The 19,791-nt window shown below is 41.9% G+C and overlaps 1 protein-coding gene across 1 annotated transcript in view; it reads right to left on the bottom strand.

Moving 5' to 3' along the window:
- Window positions 1–369: 369 nt before the first annotated feature.
- The window catches only part of FILIP1 (filamin A interacting protein 1), a 95,999-nt gene continuing 76,577 nt past the window's right edge, over window positions 370–19,791 (bottom strand). Inside the window, exons 4-5 of the mRNA XM_058566760.1 lie at window positions 4,251–7,056; window positions 370–1,281 (exon numbers count right to left, since the gene is read on the bottom strand). Of these exons, the coding sequence (XP_058422743.1) occupies window positions 1,078–1,281; window positions 4,251–7,056 (3,010 nt within the window). The 3' untranslated portion in view covers window positions 370–1,077. The remainder of the gene's footprint in view (window positions 1,282–4,250; window positions 7,057–19,791) is intronic.

Raw genomic sequence — 19,791 nt, 5'->3', positions numbered from 1 at the left:
GTTGTCACACACTATTTCATGCTTATTAAAACATGCTTAAAATTAATGAAAGTGATAAAAACACAAGTAAAACTGACAGGAATAATAATCCACTTTTCCACACTGCACACACACACAATCATGAACTGGTTCTATATTTGCAAGTAAAGTCCACATTTAACTGAGGAAAATATTGGAATTCAATTAAGCTATGCATGATGTCACTTTTTTTCCTTGGCATTAATGCATCAGAATTTACTTTCTGCTATTTTCTATCCATTACAACCTCTGTGGAGCTATGATGGGCCATTTGGCAGCTCTGTTCAAACTGCTGCACAGTTTAAATCAACTGCACACTTGAATGGGCATGAGTCTGACATTAATGGTTCTAAAATCATTGTCTATGAAATCTGGGAATGTTTTGGAGATGGCCAAAACCTCTACAGTACACACAGACACACACAAATAAGTCAAACTCTGTTGTTAGGATTCCATATTTCATTTCCATTTTATTTCACATTCAAATTATTTCCTGAAATCCTCTCAGGGGCTTTTGTATTTGCAATACTTGAGGGGTCCAGGCCCTGTGATAGCGAGATGTTTTTTTCCAGCACATGAAGCAAATTCAGGATTTGATAAAGGCAAATGAAAATCGTTAAACTATTTCCTATTTCATAATAGAATTTTTGAAAAATCAATTATTATGGAACAAGGCCTATTAAATTTGATTTACAATTAGGAAATACAGGGTGGCTTTGGAGAGGATGCGATCCAGCCCCCATATCTTACTGACAAAGAAACTGAGGCTCATATGGGTTGACTGATGGGTCCACTTTCTAGAAGCAAAAGTGGGACTACAAGTCAGGCCCTGCCTCAGGCCCAGCATCCTCAACAACGCACATGGCAGACAGTAGTTTTGCAAGTTAGTTCTGTTCCCCGGCATCAAAACAGATTCACAAAATAGGAAAGACACATGGCTATTAGTTGATTATTTTATAAAACTTAAGTTAGTACATGTGAAGAGTCGGCACGAACAGACGCAGGCTCGTGTCCAGGCAGCAGCGGCGTCCGCACAACATACCCCCTGAGCCACTGCCCTCAGCCCTGCCCCCCGCCGGGAGAGGTGGCGCTGCCGGCCGATTTCTTCAGCTCTATTTTCATAGACTGAGTCTCAGCTCGAGGCTCGAATTTGGTCAGAGTTCCTGCTCCTGGGGCTGCCACTACTGGCTTTCCTGCTTTCATACCTTTTGACATAGGAATGCGGGTGGGTGCAGGCCGCTGGGATGACCCGTCCTGTGCCGACTGCACGAGAGAAAACAGAGAGACGGGGAGAGCGGTGAGTTCCCGGACACCCGGCACGGCGCGCAGCCGCAGGCCCTGCCACACGGGGCGGCGCGGCGCCCGCGCGCACTCCGCCCGCGCGCACTCCGCCCGCGCGCCCGCGCAGCCCGGCCCGCCCGCGCCGCGCCCTGGCTGAGCACGGCCTGCACTCCCAGTTCACGGAGCAGGCTCGGCCCGCACTCCCGCCCTCCAGACTCCCGCTGTCTTGAGATGACGCCCTGTCCTCTCACCTCCCAACGACGCCACACTCGCCTCATTTTCTGTTGTCGCTGCTGACCCCCCCCCCCAACGAAGGCTCTCCTGCGGTGGTGTCTGACCCGAGACCCGCCCATTCACCTCCTGTCTCTGAGCACTTCTCTTCAGTCTCTTGCCGGCTCTCGTTCTAGCTGGCCTGCCCTCTAAAGGTGGGTGTCACCATGTTCCAGCCTCAGCCCTCTTTTAATTTTTCACATTCACCCTGAGAATTGCCCCAGTTGTCACCCCATGTGTTGATGAGCCTCAGGGCCTAGGGCCTTCAACACTCTGTTGAAATACAGACCTGTATTTCCCACGACTTGCTAGACATTCCAGTGTCCCTCGGGCATCTCAGATATAACGCGCCCCAAACACTACTTATCTTCTCCCCCAAACAGCAGTCCCCCTTTTTCTCATCCTATGCACCCATACAGCCAGGCAAGAAACCTCAGAGCCGCCGTCTATACTCACTTTGTCACGGAATCTTCAATTCTATCTTCAATATAACTCTGCCTCATTTTCTCTACCATAGTTCAAGCCTAGCCTGGAGAATTGCAACAGTATCCCTGTCCTCAGCCTCTGTCCCCTCTAATTTATCTTTTGAACTGTTTTATAGACATATCTTTCTAAAACATAATATAATTTTTTTTTTTGGCTGAGGAAGATTTGCCCTGAGCTAACATCTGTGCCAACCTTCCTCTACTTTATATGTGGGACACCCCCGCGGTGTGGCTGGTGAATGGAGTAGGTCCACGCCCAGGATGGGAAACCGCAAACCCTGGCCACCAAAGCAGAGCCTGCCGAACTTGAATCACTGGGCCACAGGGCCGGGCCCAATAATGTACTTTTTAAATCATCATTATCCTTTCAGTGGCTCCCTTTGTCTACCTATGAGATGAAATGTCAGTTTCATAATAAGACACGCACCTCTCTTCAATGTCTGGCCCCAGTTTGCCTCTCCATTTTCTCTCCATGCCCAGCTGCTGCAGCACAGTGGGACTGCTCACCATTCCCCCCAAGCCAGGCTCCTTCACATTGCCAGACCTTTGCACACACTATTCTCTCCACATACTCCTTCCCTTTCCCTTCTTGAAAACCTTTCCTTATCTGTGAAAACCTCCTCCTCTGTGAAGCCTTCTCTGGTGGTTCCTTTGTACATACCTCTACCATAGAACCACAGGTAGGTTCCAATCCTGCCTTTCCTACTAAGCAGAGAACTTCTAAAGGTCCTCCTCGCAGTTGGCACCTAACCCAGTGCCAACAGGGTAGCTAACACTCAATAAATGTTGAATGAATAAATGCACAAACGAACTAGCCTCACTATTCGATTTCTAAGAGGGGTGTCCCAAACTTTTGGTTGTCCTTGATTTTATGGGATCTGATATATCTGAAGTAAGGGGGCCATCATTCAGGCCTTAGAAATCTTAGACAGTTGTTTTGAAATCCTATTTGTGTATGGAGTTTAATCAGTAGTCAAAAATGTTGCTATAGAAGATCAAGGATGTTATCTTGATCTGACCCTTAAAATGGGAATAAGATGTTCCAGCAGAAACTCTGCTCTGAGTTACCACTTACACCTCCAGTGTCTTTTTATAAAAATCATCAGAGAGAAGCAACCCTGCACAACCAGAATGTGCTCTGTGTTGTCTACAAAGCCATACTGAACCATTTAAGAAGGGTGAGCAATTCTGAATGCTGTTCAGCTCCTACAGAGCCAGGAACAAAAAGCTTTACTGGCAAAGCAATTAGTAATTCACACTTTGAAGTCTCGCTTGAGTCTATGTTGGTGCACAGGGAATTAAAGTAAATTACACTGAAGATATGGGAAAATAAGCCACAGTTTGTATACTTAAATAATAAGCTTCCTGTCTTTCTTAAGAGTTTCCAACATATGCTGTAGAATTTGTTCAGAGTCTAGGAATCATAATTTCTAATCTATTAGTTTAAATTAACATCTAAATAGTACATGCTCTTCTATAATTTCATTTACCAATTTGTTCCAAGTAAATGAAGACAATCACTGAAGGTATTTTGAAAAATAGAATTTATTTTTAAGCTCTGGTTTTTATACTTTAGATACGCTTTTTGATAATCATTCATTTAGCCTTCTAGCTGGTTATTAAATAAATATTTATCAAGCACCTGCTCTCTGCAGGATTGTATTAATGAAATACAGTGTTTAGACATAGAAACTCACTTGTTTTTTACTTTTAAAAAAGCTTTTGATATTAAAATCTTTCAATCTTATTTTTGGAATACAGTAGGACTATGGCCATACATAACCACGTGTCGAATATTCTAGGTTACAGAAATATAACCCGGGAACAGTTCTAATTCTTCCTGCATATTGACCATTGCCCTCAGTTTCCATTTTTAAAAGCATTTTAAACATAAAACTCAAATTTTAAACATTATTACTGTATGCTGACATTACAAAGAGGCCATCTTTGCAAGTATTTTGGGGGTCTCCATAATTTACGTGAATAAAGGAAATTTTCTCTCAAAATTAGCTCAACTTATTAAAATATTAGGCCGCTTTTTATTTTCATTCCCCAGAGGAGACAGTCCCCTAGGAAACATCCGCCAGCGGGCTAGGGGAGCCAGAGGCACGTGCTTTTGTTTCTTTTGGGCACCGAGCTCTTCTCACCACGCCCTCTCCCACCCGCGGCCGGCACTGTGGGGCCTGCTCCACTCACCACTGCCTGGGATCCTCGGGTCGAGGAGGTGGTGACCGGTGTTATGGTGATAGTGCTCGTCACCTTGCTCGCGCCAGGTCGTGGCGAGAGATGGTTCCTGGGGGAGCGAAGGACGGTGCCAGTGGAAACCTCCTTTTCAGCTGTCACGTTCACAGGTCGGACGGTAATAACCGGACTTGCTCCTTCAGCTGAAGTCCCAGGGGATCGTTTAAACTGAGAACCTAAGTGAATGTGAATTTTGTTGTCTTCTGTGGTTATGATATTGGCATTGGAGTTGTATTTCCGCACTGGAGTTGCAACAGTCTGTTTTTCTGGGGTGACTTTGAGGACAGTCCTTCCCACGGGCATTTCCTGGGATTCGGGCGAGACTGCGATCTCAGCTGGAGCTGCTGACGTAGACACTGTCATTATCTGAATGGGGGATGTGGGCCTGTCCGCAAACGCACCTCTTCCACTGTCTGGGGTCTTCTCTCTGGAAAATGTTGTAATTGTGACTGGGGACATGGCTCGTTCTGTGCCAAGAGTAGTGTCTCCACTTTTTGGTTTTTGAGACATAACATTTGGTGATGGAATAATGGTTATCCTTGGTTTCTGATTCCCTAAGGTAGGAATGACGGTGGTGCTAGAAAAAAATTCTTCAGATGTTGGGCTCGTTATCTCCAAAGTCGCAGTACTGTTCTCGTGGTCTGGGGTCACTCGAATATGCAGGGGCTGGCCCTGCTTTGGCGAAAGGACCAGCTCTCCTGGGTGCCCTGGACTGGAGTTTGTTCGAGGCCCTTTCTCCTGAGATACCGGGGGCCCGTTTTCCCGTTTTCTCATCCATGGAATCCAAGACTTTCTCATAGTGAGTTCATTTGCTGCTGGAGGATACCTGTCTAGAACCGAGGATCTTTCCGTAGGTTTCTTCAATCCCACCTGTCGAAGATTACTCATGATGTGATTCTCTTCCTGAAAGGATTTGCGGATAAACACCGCGGGCGTGTCTTCCTCCGCTGCCTCGCTGCTGACGGCATCCGTCTGCACTCCGGTCGACGCCACGGGAATGTCCACCATTCTTCTCCCGTTCACGCTGGGTCGAAGAGCTCGGCTGTACCGCTTCGAAAGCTCCAGTTCTTTGGTCAGATTGAGGACCTCCTGCCCCATGTTCTTGTTCTTGTTTTCTTCTTCCATAAATCTTTGTTGAAGGACAGAATAATCCACTTGGAGCTGAGAAAGTTGATCTTCTTTGTTCATTAATTCATGAATCTTCTCTTTAAGAGCTTGCACTTCGGCTTTTAAGTCTCGACTTTTAGCTTCTTCCAATCGAAATCTGTGTCTCAGCTCCGCTTCCTGACTCACAGCCTCGCCTTTCTCTATTGCTTTATTCTTGGCAATTTGGTGCTTTATCTCCTCCAGCTGTTGAGAGAGGAAGTTAGCCTTATCCTGCTCGGTTCTAAATTTCTGCTCCAGCTGATCATACTCATCCTCCGTCTTCATCAAATCCCCTTCGACCACCTCCAATTGTTGGAGACGTTTCTTCAGTCTCTCAATTTCAAGTGTTAGTTCTTTAATCTTGTTATCTTCTGGGCCGGTGAGCTCAGGTCCTTTTCGAGACCTTCCTCTTGTTATTTCTCTTTCGACTTCCTCTATCCCATCAAGTCTCTTCTTTAATAAGTCAACACTGCAGCTTAATTCAGAGGATTTTTCTTCCTCACTTTTCAGCTTGCCTATTAACTCGTCTCTCTCTTTTGTCAAATTGTATACCTTTTCCTCCATTTCAGATTTCAGTTTTAAAAGCTTCTTACTTTCTTCAATTAGTTTTTCAGTTACATCCATAACCTTTCCTTGTTCCACCTTAAAATTTTTATTGAGTCCCTCCACTTTTCTCTCTTCTTGCTTTATTTTTTCCATCATATTTTTCCTTTCATCAACCAGCATCACAGTAAATGACTTCAACTTTGTAAGATCATCTTTTAGGCTTAATTCAGCCTTTTCCAATCTACTTTCAGAACATTCCAGTTCTTTAACTCGACTCTTGACCACCTCCAATTCGTTTAACAGGTCTTTGGTTAAGTTCTTCTCTTTCTCCAGATTTAAGTGTAGCTGGGTACATTCAGATTTACTCTTGCTAAATGCTTCTTCCAATTTCTCCAGTTCAGACATTCTCTTCTGTAACTTCTCCACCTCCAGTTTGAGCTCCCGACTATGGTGCTCTTCCTCGTGCAGCTTCTTCCTCAGTTCCCTGCACTGGGACTCAGTTTTAGTGATCTCCTCATCTTTACCCTCCATTTCAAGCACGCGCTTCCGGAGATTTTCCACTTCCGCCATGAGGCTGGAGTCGCCACATTCCCCTTTGGCAATTTTATCTCTTAATTCCTGAAGTTCTTCCTCTGCCTTTTGAAGATTTTTGTTGGTCTCTTCCAGCTCCTCGATTCTTTGAGTTAAGCCAACCAGCTTGAGTCTGAGTTGCTTGTTGTGAGACTCTTGATTAGCCAACTTCGCATTCATCTCTTCATGCTCTTGGGAAAACCTTGAAGCCTTGTGTTCAAAATCCACCTCTAACTTGAGCAGTTTCTGCCTGTCTTCTTTTGACTTGAAAGTAATGGCCTTGAGCTTTTCTTCTTCTTCCCTCAGTTTCTGCGTAAGATCCTGTACTTTCTGGCTTTGCAGGCCAAGTTGCTCAATATGCATTTGCCTTTCATCCACCAGCATGAGTGCAAAGGACTTGAGTTTCACAAGCTCATCTCTTAGTTTATTAAGCCGCTTAGCATTTTCTGTTTCTTTACGGGCTTGGTAAGCCTTTTCTTGTTCAAGGAGCTTTTTCAACCTAGAAAACAAAATATATTAAAATATTATGTTTTATTGTATTATATATTATACTTCATATATTATATATTATATTATGTGTATTATATATTATTTTTATGTGTATTATATATTATAATATATATTTATGTGTATTATATTCATTTTATAAATATTAAAAGATTAATCAGCAAATAGGTTTGTCTTAGATATTAAATAAAAAATGAAATGCTGTCATAATAAATCCCTTGTTAGTTGCTGCAATACCAAAGTTTAACAAATAGCCATTAACAAAACTAATCAGAAGTCAGGATACTGGTTACTCTTAGAGAGGGGTGGTGACTAGAAGGCAGCAAGAAGAGGGCTTTTTTTTTTTTTTTTTTGTGAGGAGATCAGCCCTGAGCTAACATCCGCCAATCCTCCTCTTTTTTTTTTTTTTTTTTGCTGAGGAAGACGGCCCTGGGCTAACATCGGTGCCCATCTTCCTCCACTTTATATGGGACGCCGCCACAGCATGGCTTACCAAGCAGTGCGTCGGTGCGCGCCCGGGATCCGAACCAACGAACCCCGGGCCGCCGCAGCGGAGCGCGTGCACTTAACCGCTTGCGCCACCGGGCCGGCCCCAAGAAGAGGGCTTTTGAGGTACTAGTTTCTGTTTCATGATTTAGGTGCTGGTTACACAGGATTGTTCAGCTTATGAAATTTCAGTAAGCTGAAAACTTATGATACGAGTACCTTTCTGCATATATACAGTACTTCAGTAACATAACCATTGAATAAAACTTAGGTTGTGCAATAATGATGACTATTTATATAGTATTCTCTGTGTTCTAGACACTAGTGTTTATTTTATCCTCATGGCAATCCTATGAGACATGTGCTGCTACCATCATCCTCATGAGGAACATAAGACCCTGCACCTGCCACAGGTCACCCCCTCAGGAAGCGGCAGTGCCAAGATTCGAACCCCGGTGGTTGGGCTCCGGAACCTAGCTCCTTGCCTCTGTGTCATGTGACTTCAGAAGAGAAGTTTACTGTAAATGAAAGGGAAGGCTCAGAAAAGAAGGATCTTCGGGTTTTCTTATTTTGTATGCAACTATCACCTGAAGGGGACAAGGCAAGGCAAGCTTTCTGATAGAAAGCTGATCGACATAAACTGATTTTAGTTAACACCAGAAGTGGCACAGGATTTTGTCTCAGTTTGCTGATTTAAACCATTTTTTAAATAGAGAACTAGGTAGGGAGGAAATATGAATTACTACCAACACAAAATGTGGCAGCCACAGGAGTGATTGTGCTTCCATGGAGGAAATGCTTTTTCTCAATGGGGTTTATGTAGAGCTTTAAAAAAGTAGGAATATAAATATGCTGGCATAACTATTTACCATCCTTGTGTTGGTCAGTTAACTTGCCCCAATTTTTAATAGTTAATTTCAATTACCCATAAAAACAAAGTTAAAATAATAATCATATTCAGCATATGTAGTGTAAGAATGCATTTTAGTAATTTATGTTTAAAAGCGAGGCAAGTTATAAACAACCACTAACATGTATTTGTTTTAAGTACGTTTTTTCTTTCAATATATTTTGCACCTTATTTATTCTGAATGATTTATTTTATATTTATGACTAGATTAGCTGTTAGCCAAGTAAACAGAAGTTAACAGTTTCACACTGCATTGTGCAAGGAATGGTTGGACATACACACAGGAGATATTTATAATCAAATCCAGTGTCAGTTACTATAGAAATGGCTCTGATGATGTCATTAAGATTTTTTAATAGAATTTATTTTTATACAACATACCCTGTGTCTAAGCATCTATTAACTAAATGCATAACTTCCAAAACCCATTATGACTTTATTCCTAAAATGGGAAAAAAAGATTCTTTTCAAATCCTACAGACTCACAGCAATACCATTAATAGCTTCACTAAACGTGGTTCTTCCCTGCGTAAAAGGGCATTTATATTGATCGTCTTCTCTTTTTACTTGGAGTCAAAACAACTGAAATAACGTCACAGAACTAGAGAGGAGGAGAGACTTTGGGGTATATTTTCAAATTCCTTGACCTTAACTAGACTGTTAGAGATGAATTCATTGAAAACATCACTGCTTTCAACTCTAAGCTTAAAGCATTAAACTTGTAAAGATATTTGTTTAGGCGTCCTGGGCCTCTCTGCTACTGGAGGTGCAGGTTGGAGTGGCCACCACGGAGGCTCTGGAGGCAGACACAGCTCAACTGAATTCTGGCTCTGCTGTTTTCCTGCCGTGTAACCTCCGGCCAGATAGTGAATCTCTCTGACCCTCAGTTTTCTCAGCTGTAAAGGAAGGAGGGAGGGATGTTAATTAACACTTCCCTCAGAGGAGTGTTCTGAAGACTGAGATAGTAGAAGTAAAGTGACTGACACATAGACTCAAGACATGGATATAATGAAACATAAAAACAAATATAACAAGTAGAGAGTATGCTCTTCCCTCCATCTGAAAAGTCTGTCCAATGCTTTTTTTTTTTTTTTTTTGCTTGAGGAAGATTGTTCCTGAGCTAACATCCATGCCAATCCTTCTCTTTTTGCTGAGGAAGATTGGCCCCGAGCTAACATCTGTGCCCATCTTCCTCTATTTTGTATATGGGACGCCGCCACAGCCTGGCTTGATGAGCGGTGTGTAGGTCCGCACCCAGGATCCGAACCCACGAACCCCGAGCTGCCAAAGCGGAGCATGCGAACTTAACCACTACACCACGGGGCTGGCCCCAGTCCAAGGGTTTTTGTGTTTAATCCTAAGCATTTTTATGTCATTTTCCTGTCTTTGACAGTAAAACCTGGGGCACTGATGTTTCGTCCAGGAGAAGCGGTCTGCTGTCTGGTCAGGAGGAGACCGTGGGAGCTATGGCGTGACTGCCGCAGGGACTCAGCTTCCAGGAAACCACACTTTTCAGGTCCTCCTAGCTGTGATCTCTCTCTTTCTAGCCCCATTAAACTCTCTCTCTTTCCCTCTTCTATCACATCTTAAACCATTCTCATCTTCTAGTTAAAGTGGACCTAACAGCAACACCCGGCCCATTCTCTGCATGCTCCCAAAATCCAGTTTCCCAGTTGGTGCAGCTGAGGGTTAGATCTGGGACAGAGGTGAATGTGCGGTGCTCGGTCGGGACAGCCTGCCCATAGTCTTCTGTGCAAACAGACCTGCATTCAAATGTCCGCAGGCAGGGCACGGGGGATACGAAGGATGGGACAAATTGTGAAGACTTTGCGAAAGGTAACTGGCCGGGGCTTTGTGACTGCTCACTCACTGGGAGGAAGGGAGAGAGAGAAAAAAAAATTACTTCAATGCTTTGGGTCTGAATAATTGCAAATAATAATACCTTTAACAGGAATGGGAAAAACAGATGAGAAAGGGTATTGGTAGAAAATTGAGGCAACAGCAAGATAGTCAAGTTGAAAAGTATACCAGGTAATAGTTAACAATACTGTACTACACACTTAAAAATTTTTAGGAGGGTAGATCTCACGTTAAGTGTTCCTTCCATAATAAAATAAATTAATTAATTAAAAAGTATACCAATAATTATAAATGTAGTGCTTTGGAGAAAAGTCCTATAAATTTTGCAGCTCATATGTATCTTAACCCATTACCCTAATGCCTCCCCATTTTCTTTACTCCAGTCCAAGCCCTGAGCATCCAAGCCCATCTTTTGCTGATAATTCTGCAAAATTCTGTCCAGCCTCCTCCCTGGTCTCCTCACAATCTCAGCTCTGCCACTGGTTAGCTGTATGATCTTGGACAAGTTATAGAATCTATCTGTATACCTCAGTTTCCTCACTTATAAATTGGGCATCAAAATAGTACCTGACTCATAGGGTTTGTGTGAGGTGCATATCAGATAATATGTGGGAAGCACTTACAATACTGCCTGGCCCAGAGTAAGTGTCGTTTTAGCTCTCCTTATATTATCATTATTATTATTACTACTTACTCTCACCCAAATTCAAATGTAATCATGTCACTCCCTGACTTTCCATGGCTTCCTATTGCTCTTAGAATAGAGAGTGAAATCCATAACATGGCCCAGCATGATCTGATCCCTGACCACCCGGGCAGGTTCATCTCAAGTTGATCTCTCCCCTGTTATCTAAGCTCCTAACCTTCCTTGAATATGCTGTGCCCTCTGCTTAGTATATTTCCTCCCTGTTAGTCCCTCAATCTGACACACATACATGAATATACCTTCAAGTCTCACTTAGATGTCACTTCCTTCAGGAAGCATTCCCTGATCAAGCTGATTAAGTTGGATCTTCTTATAGAGTCCTGTAATGCCCTGCAGTCTTCCTTTATAACACTTATCAACTTATAATTATTTAATGTCTGCCTACTTCCATTAATGCAAGTTCCATAAGGGTAGGTGCCATGTCTGTCTTTTTCACCCCCAGCACAATGCCTGACACACAGCAAGTGCTCAAGAAATATTGACTGAATGGATAAACAAAGGAAAGAACAAATAAATAAGCTTAAGCTAGATATAGCTCAAGTCACTGTGGAGATGTGTGAACTAAAGTCCCTCACAGTGCTGAGCTGAGTATAAACTTTTGTTGAAGGTATACTGTGGTTGTTACTAGCCCAGGAATTTGACATTAATAGTGGCTATCAGACAGGGCTGGCCCAGTGGCGCAACGGTTAAGTGCACGCTCTACTTCGGCGGCCTGGGGTTTGCAGGTTCGGATCCTGGGTGCACACTGATGCACCGCTTGTCAAGCCATGCTGTGGCAGCGTCCCATATAAAGTAGAGGAAGATGGGCACGGATGTTAGCCCAGGGCCAGTCTTCTTCAGCAAAAAAAAGAGAAGGATTGGCAACAGATGTTAGCTCACGGCTAATCTTCCTCACACACACAAAAAAATAGTGGCTATTAGACAACGAGTGTCTCTGATGTAGTGAGCAATGGCCTCTCTTAAGGAATGTGGTCATTCTAGTCGCCAGTCTCCCAGAGAAGAGGTGCATTTCTTAAGTGGGAAGGCTCAAATGAGAGAGGGAGCCCTCTCTACAGGGACTGGGAAGGTATCCCTTCCTATGTGTCTATTTTTAGTCCTGGAGGATGAACAACCTCTAGATAACCTATAAAGGCTTATGGGAATATTAGAACCCTAAACAATATTTTGTAGACCAGGCTGAAATAAAGCTTTTGTGTCTCTCTCATAGGCAATAGTGTTCTTTTTGTTTGCTTGTTTTAATTCTTTTTTTTAAAAAAAGTTATAAACTCTGCTACAGAGAAACAAGAGAAAGGATTTTATCCACAGTTGGACCAGAACGCTAATGTTGGAGCAGCACACATCTGGGGCCCAGCGGGAGGAAGAGTGGTAATTAAAGTGAGAGAAGTCCCAGGAGGAGGAAAGTCTAGGAGATCCCAGAGCTATTCTGTCAGCCATCCCTCCCTACATAGAAACTCTCACAAGCACTAAACACTGGGTAATTCTTGGATTTTTATTTCAATAAGGGAGATGATATTTCCATAGACATGGAAGTAAATGTGATCTCCAAAGGAGAAACTACGTACAGAGGGAAAAAAAAAACTTTGAGAAATGCCCAAAAATAAGAGGAAAAAGCATGAGGAGCGTGAAGGCCTGTCGAGAGAGATGCACGGAGCAGCCCAGGAGGGCCAGAAGGAAGAGGGCACTTACTTCTATTTATCTTCCTCCCAGTCAATTCAGCATTCTACTTTCAGGTGGTTTTTTTAATTCCTCCGTATCTAGAAATCCTCATTTTTACATTAAAAAAGCATTCAGAAGCATTATCATGTAACTATTCACAAAACATAATGACTATAGCATATTGTCTCTTTTTCAATTTCCTAATAGTTACAATTTCATTTTGTGCTGTAAACAACTAATTTGCTCTACATTACCAGGCGCCATTTCCATGTAATTAGCTATTTAAGGAGCAGAATAAGAGGGTTTGGTGTTGCTTGTGCCAACTGGTCTTATTACCTCCTCTCCACTCTCCTCTCTGCCCATCTTGACCTTCTTCAACCACACCCTGATTCTAAACATATTAGCACAAAAAGGAAACAAACCAGAAGACGAAACTAAGAAGATGAATTAGTACCCTGATTCTCATCAGCAGTTACAGGCAGAGCCCTAAGTATCGTGAAATCAAATTTATTCTTGGCAAGTTCTTAATTTTCTGTAAGCATTTTATCTCATTTAGACGACAAAAGGAAAACAAGTAAATGATCTAATAGATTTTTCAGAATACTCTTGCCTTTCTTAATAACTATTCTTAAATGTATTCACTTCTCTTTTCATACTGAATTAAACTATCTTTTTTAACTTACAAATTTGTCATTTATAAACATGTTCAGAAATTCAATTATTTTCAACTAGAAGACTTTAAAGTGCAGGCTCAAAAGTCCTTATTGTTTATGGTATATACATTTGTCAAGACACATCAAATTGTATAATTAAAATTGGTGAATTTTATCATATGTAAATTATATCTCAAAAAAATATGGTGAGAAAAATAATATAAAAAGCCCTGGAAAGTGTTCCAAGATGTCAGACAAAGGGAGAAAAGTTGTAAACAAATATTATAAGAAAGTGACTTAAAGTGTGATAGAAAACATAAAACAAGGCAGAAAGAGGTGAAAGCAGAAGTCAGAAAATAAAGAGAAGAGGGCTAAGATTTTCAGGTGGAGTTGGGGAGGCTGGCAAGAAAACTTGTTCCGGGGAGATAATGTTTCAGGTACTAGAAAACCTCTAGTCCTAATGTTGTTTCAAGAGGCTCGGAAAAGCCCACCCCAAACTCCAATTTTTGCTAATACCTAATTTTTAAAAAAATGAAGGATAGAAAAAGTCTCTGATAATAAAACATCTTACTTACCAACTACCTATTACATCCGAGGTACTGTATTAAGGACTTCATTATTTCATTTCATTTTCGTAACAACACTTGGGCAAGGCACTAATCAAGGGAACGGGAACGGGACTAAGAAGGGGCAGGTCAGGGTTTTGGACCAGATGTGTTTCACCACAATGTGCTTTTAACAACAATGCCATTCCTCAAATAGATATTTCTTGAACAGCTCAAATTTGCAAGACTTTGTGTTTGTTTAGGTTAACTTCATCTTGCTTGATTCAGCCTATCCTTCTGGAATTGTCAAGATCCTTCTTAGACTCTGTTTTGTCACCCAGTATATCAGTTATGTCTAGCGTTGTCAATGGCAAAATGACCCCAATCATTAATTAAAAAACAGGTCAATGCACAGAACTCTTCCCTCAAGATCTCCCTCCTGCTGACATCAATCGGATATTCAGTAGCATGGACGTTGTCACTTAATTACCTGAGAGCCCACTGCGCTGTTATTCCCTTTCTCTTCTGAGCTCCCAATCCTCCCCTACGAACCTGTTCCAATCACATCTTCCTTGTGTCAGTCAACCATAGCCAAATTCTACCAGATTCTTGAGCCCCAATTTAGAGTCATCCTTGAGTCCTGTCTTTCTCTCTCATCCCCACATTCTATTCTTCAGCAAACCTTTTCAGCTCTACCTTCAAAATATATCCCAAATCCAGTTAGTTCTCACCTCCTTCATGGCTACCACCCCACCCAAGCCACCATCATCTCTTATCTGGATTATTGCAAAGCCGCCTAATTGGACTCACAGCTTGCACTCCTGCTCACCCTCAGTCTGTTCTCTGCCCAGAAGCCAGAGTGATCATAAGAAAAGGGTCATTCAGATCATGTCACCCTTTTGCTCCAAGCCCTCCAAGAGCTTCCCATGAATCTGAGTGAAGCTAAATCATCACACTGGCCTACAAGGCCCTACAGTATCACCCCTTCCCCTTACCTCTCTGACTTCATCTCTTACAACTCTCTCTCTCACCCTTCATATATTCTAGTATCACTCCCTCATTTCCTACAGACCTTTGCACAGACATCACCTTCTCAGGGAGGCCTTCTTTGCCCACCCTCTTTGATCCTGTGCATTTCATGGCAGAACTTCCATTTCCTTTTCCTGCTTTCTTTTTCTCCCCAGCACTTACTACCATCCAATACACTATACATTTTACTCATTCTTTTTTTTAATTGACTGTCTCTCTTCTCTAAAATGTAAGCACCTTGAAAGGGGGATTTTTGCATATTTTATTCACTGCTGGGGCCCTAGCACCCAGAACATAACCCCTGGTGAGCTCTTTACATCTTTGATGAAGGCTATCACAAAAGGCCTTCTCAGTCTTGCTGAAATTCAAGTGCACTCGGCCAAATTCCTCCTTCTTTGTGCCTCAGCCTCCTCAAAATGGAGGAAATGAAAGCATTTCCTCATGAGGCTGTTGTGAAGCCTAAATGAAATGACACGGTGAGGTGCTCAGACAGTGGCCAGCCCGTGAATACACGCAGTCAACACCAGTCAGGACTGTCAGTAGCGCCAAGCAGCGTGCCTCTTCCTGTTTACTCACTTAACAGGCATTTACTGAACATTTGCCATGTGCTGGGCACTCTGCTAGGCATATAAAGAAAAAGAAATGGACACAGTTCTCGCCCTGGGCATTTAGTCTCCAAAGAAGGGGACAATTAAACCAACAATTATAGAGATAAAGACATCCCAGGGAGCATATAACTCTGTGGCGTTACCAAGAAGGGCAGCTAAGTCACACCAGGGGAAGGGAATCAGGAAGGCTTCCAGGAGGAGGTGACTCCTAACTTGAGTCTCAAAGGCTAAGTAGGAGCTAGGTAAGTGGAGAAGGCAAGGAAATGGCCTTCTAGACCAGTGAGTAGCACACTATTGTCTGTGGGCCAAATCTAGATCAAGACCAGTACTTATACAGCCCTCAAGCTAAAAATGGCTCTTACGTTTTTAAAGGGTTGTAAAACATAACAAAGAAAAATGTGCAGCAGACACTGTAGGTGGCCTTCAAAGCCTAAAACAGGAAAGCCAGACAAAGCACCCCATGTGATAAGAGGATGAATCCAAACTTGGGATTCAGAATATGAAGCAGTTTCACGGCTGTGTGGAGGATGCAGGAATGTGGCCGGGAAGCCAGAGACCAGTTAGGAAGCTACGAAAAGAGGAGATGAGCAACACAGTGGAGTCTGAACTAAGATCGCGTCACTGAACAAGGAGAGAAGGGGCGCACACGATGATTTTGGGAGACAGAAGGCATAGGGCTTGCTGACACACTGAGCACGGACGGGGAGGGAGAAGCTTGGGCCGACTCTCCGGCTTCTGCATAGGGTTATTAGTTTGACATCAGTGCTATCACATATAGGGTAACATAAAAGGAGAAACAGACTTGGAGAGGAAGAGCGCGATGTTCCAAAAAGACACATTCCAAGTGAAATGCTTATTGGTAGGCCTGGCGTTCAGGAAATACAGATGTGAAGTCTCCAGTGACGGTGCATCTAAAGCTGTGAGAGAGGAGGAGCTCAGCAGGAGGTGTGTAGACATACGAAGGAAACAGCCAGAAGTGCAGGAGAAAGACACTGAGATGGGAAAGCACAAAGGAGCTTGACGAGAGAGCCTGAGCAGGGATAGCCAGAGAGACAGGAGGGAAGCTCTGCGACAGTGGATTCGCAGACGCCAAGAGAGCAGAGAAGCATAAGGAACAGGCCACATGTGCAATGCCAGATACTCTGGGGAGATCAAATGAGAGAACAGGAAAATGTCCACTGTTTTTATATAAATTCAAGTTTAAAACTTTTTCATTGGATATATCAATGTGGATATCATCAGTACTTCATCTGAGCAGTTTTACTGGAGTTAGGGAACAAAATAGAGATTACAGCTTAGCTGAAGAAAAACCAAGAGGAAAAAAAATGGAGACAAGTGTCTGACACTAATGATTTGAGATCTTGATTATAAAAGGAAGGAGAAACCAATCAAAGAAATTTCTTGATTGAAAAAGGAGAAGGTATGGCAGGATCAACATTTTAACCTTTTAAAAATATATGTATTTTTTATTTATGTATTTTATATATATATGAGATAGTAGCATGTTCCTACTTAACTTTACAGCTCTTGTTTTTCTTTATAGAAATAGTCCAGTTAATAAATAAATGATAGAATGCCACTATTAATGAATAAAGAAGTAATTATAGAATACCACCATTTTCCAATCCCCAATGGAATAAGGGGTATAGGCAATGCTTATCAATGTCTCCCAAAAGAGAGACAGCCAGATACTGTGTACATATGTACACACCTCCAACCAAGAAATATTCTTACCAAAAAAATTAAACCTGAATCAGATCAAACTCCTATAACTAATTACTAGTTTACAGGAAAGACAGGGGCAAGAAACATACTAAATGACATTGTGATGCTATAATCAAAAACATCCAAAATGTAGGAGACCATGCAGGATAAAAACCCTAGTTTCTTCAATAAATAAATTGCAAGAAGAAAAACAAAATTGGGGGAGGGGAAATTATAGATTAAAGAAGACATATCAACCAATTGTGATCTATTTGGATTCTTATTCAAACTTTTTTTTTTTTTAGTGAGGAAGATTGGCCCTGAGCTAACATCTGTTGCCAATCCTCCTCTTTTTGCTTGAGGAAGACTGTCTTTGAGCTAACATCTGTGTCAATCTTCCTCTATTTTGTATGTGGGATGCCACCACAGCATGGCTTGATGAGCAGTGTATAGGTCTGTGCCCAGGATCTGAACCAACGAACCCCAGTGTGAATTTAACCACTACACCACTGGGCTGGCCCCTCATTCTTTAAAATGAGACAATTGGAAAAATTATGTTGTTAAGGAATTATTATTAAATTTTAGGTGTGATAAAGGATTTTGGTAATTTTTTTGAAATCCTTATCTTTTACAAATACATATTGAAATATTTATGAATGAAATGATATGTCTGGAATTTACATCAAAATAATCCAGGGGATGGGGATGGATGAAACTAGACTAGTCATGAGTGGATTAATTGTTAAAGCTAAGTGATGGCTGTATGGGTATTCATTCTACTATTCTCTTTATTTCTGTAAATGTCTAAAATTTTCCATAATAAAGGTTTTTTAACCCCCTTTTGTAATCTTTATCGACCCCCCCCCCCCCGCCGAGAAATCTCAGCTCCTTTGATGTCTGGACGTATTTTTACTTTCCTTACAGTGCCATATGACTCTCATATTTGTCTGTGAGTGTGGGTGATTCTTTCATTCCTTTCCATGTTTGTAAAATTAAGTGTGTTTGAAACTTTTACTTTTTCTTCCTCATTGGGATCCAGCTGATGCTTAGTCAAACTTTTGCTAGAAAAAGCATCCTCACTCTGTTCTGTTCCACAGATGTTTGTTAATTTATCTTTCCTTTTAGAGTATAAATTTATTGTGGGGGAAAAGGGGAGGCGAGAGATTTTTTTAACCTTATCCTAGTTATTCGTCCCTGAGATAAACACCCTTCCTGGAACAGTTGCCAATTTGTGCTCCTAACGACTCCGGCCACACCTGCCGATGTCCATTCTCACTTCTCTTCCTTGGAAAGTAACTATGTAAGATTTCACACATTCTTTTCTCTAATTTTCTTGACACTCCCATTTCTTCAATCATTTCTCCAAATTTATCAGCATCAGCTCCAGAGAGCAATTCTCTCTTTGCTTCCTTTAGATGTTATTACTTGTCACCATCTTAATCCATCAGATCTCATTTTGAAGCATCAGTGTCACCTTTTAAGGTCACCTAGGTTTGTTTCTCAGCCAGACCATGCTAATTTCCTTTCCCTTTCACCATTTTGATTCTTCAACTCTCCCTGTGTGTATGCAGCTCTGTCTTTCAAGAGAAAAGGCAGGTTAAAACTGGCAAGGGCTTGATGGTAATTAAAGATGAATGAACCTCAAAAGAGTCAAGCTTGCTTGCAGTTAGAAGTCTAATCACAATGCATTTTTTCCCAACTACTGCATGGTACAGAGCTAAGCAGCACGGTAACATAATAGGACATGGTTTTACCAAATGACTCAGGAAGAAGTGTTGCTTTTTAATAAATTAGCTCAGTTTCTCAGGATGGTGACTATTATAATAATTATCCAGAATTAATCTAGTGTCCCCCCATATGCTGTGCAGGGCTGGGATTAGGGTGAGGAAGGTGAGGCTGAGTAATGTGGCTACAGAGTCAGATCCTGTCTGCATTTGAAATTTTGATATTTTTGTTCATCATGGATGTTTTTGCATTAATTTTGATATTTCAAAATGCATTAAAATTTTGTGTATCTTGATCAATGAGTTTTTTGGCATGCCTTTAAGTTGTTTGCCCAAGGTGAGAGACCCCTGTGCCCGTCCTTAGTCCCAGCCCTGAGCCCTGAGTGCTGGATAATCATTTTATACACAAAGAAATGCTGGGTCCTTCATATCAGGACGCAAACTTTTAAGCTTTGTTTTTGTCTTGTGTTTCTTAGTGCTGGGGATGAGTTTACTAAGCCCTTGTGCACTTTTTCTCTCTCCTATTGTGAAGCCCAGCAGTATTGTGGAGCGTTTGCTCTCGAACTTTCTGACCCTGACCCGTGGAGCAGGACAGAGGCCTATCTCACCTATCCTCACAGCAAAAAGAACCTAGTGATAAAAAACTGAAAGAGAAGAAAATAAAATTAGTAAACCATCTTTTCTGAACTGCTTTTACTTCACAAGAGAAGATCCTAAAGTTATACACATGATTTTATATTATAAAATCATATCCTATAAATTAAAAATTAATCTTACTACATTTACTTTGATAGTATAATCCAAGTAATTCAAATAGCACACACATACACACCAGGCAGATTATCA

This window comes from Diceros bicornis, chromosome 23 (assembly GCF_020826845.1).
Source record: "Diceros bicornis minor isolate mBicDic1 chromosome 23, mDicBic1.mat.cur, whole genome shotgun sequence".
NCBI lineage: Eukaryota > Metazoa > Chordata > Mammalia > Perissodactyla > Rhinocerotidae > Diceros > Diceros bicornis.
Note: the sequence above shows the minus strand (reverse complement) of the source record. Positions and strands in the feature narration are given on the sequence as shown.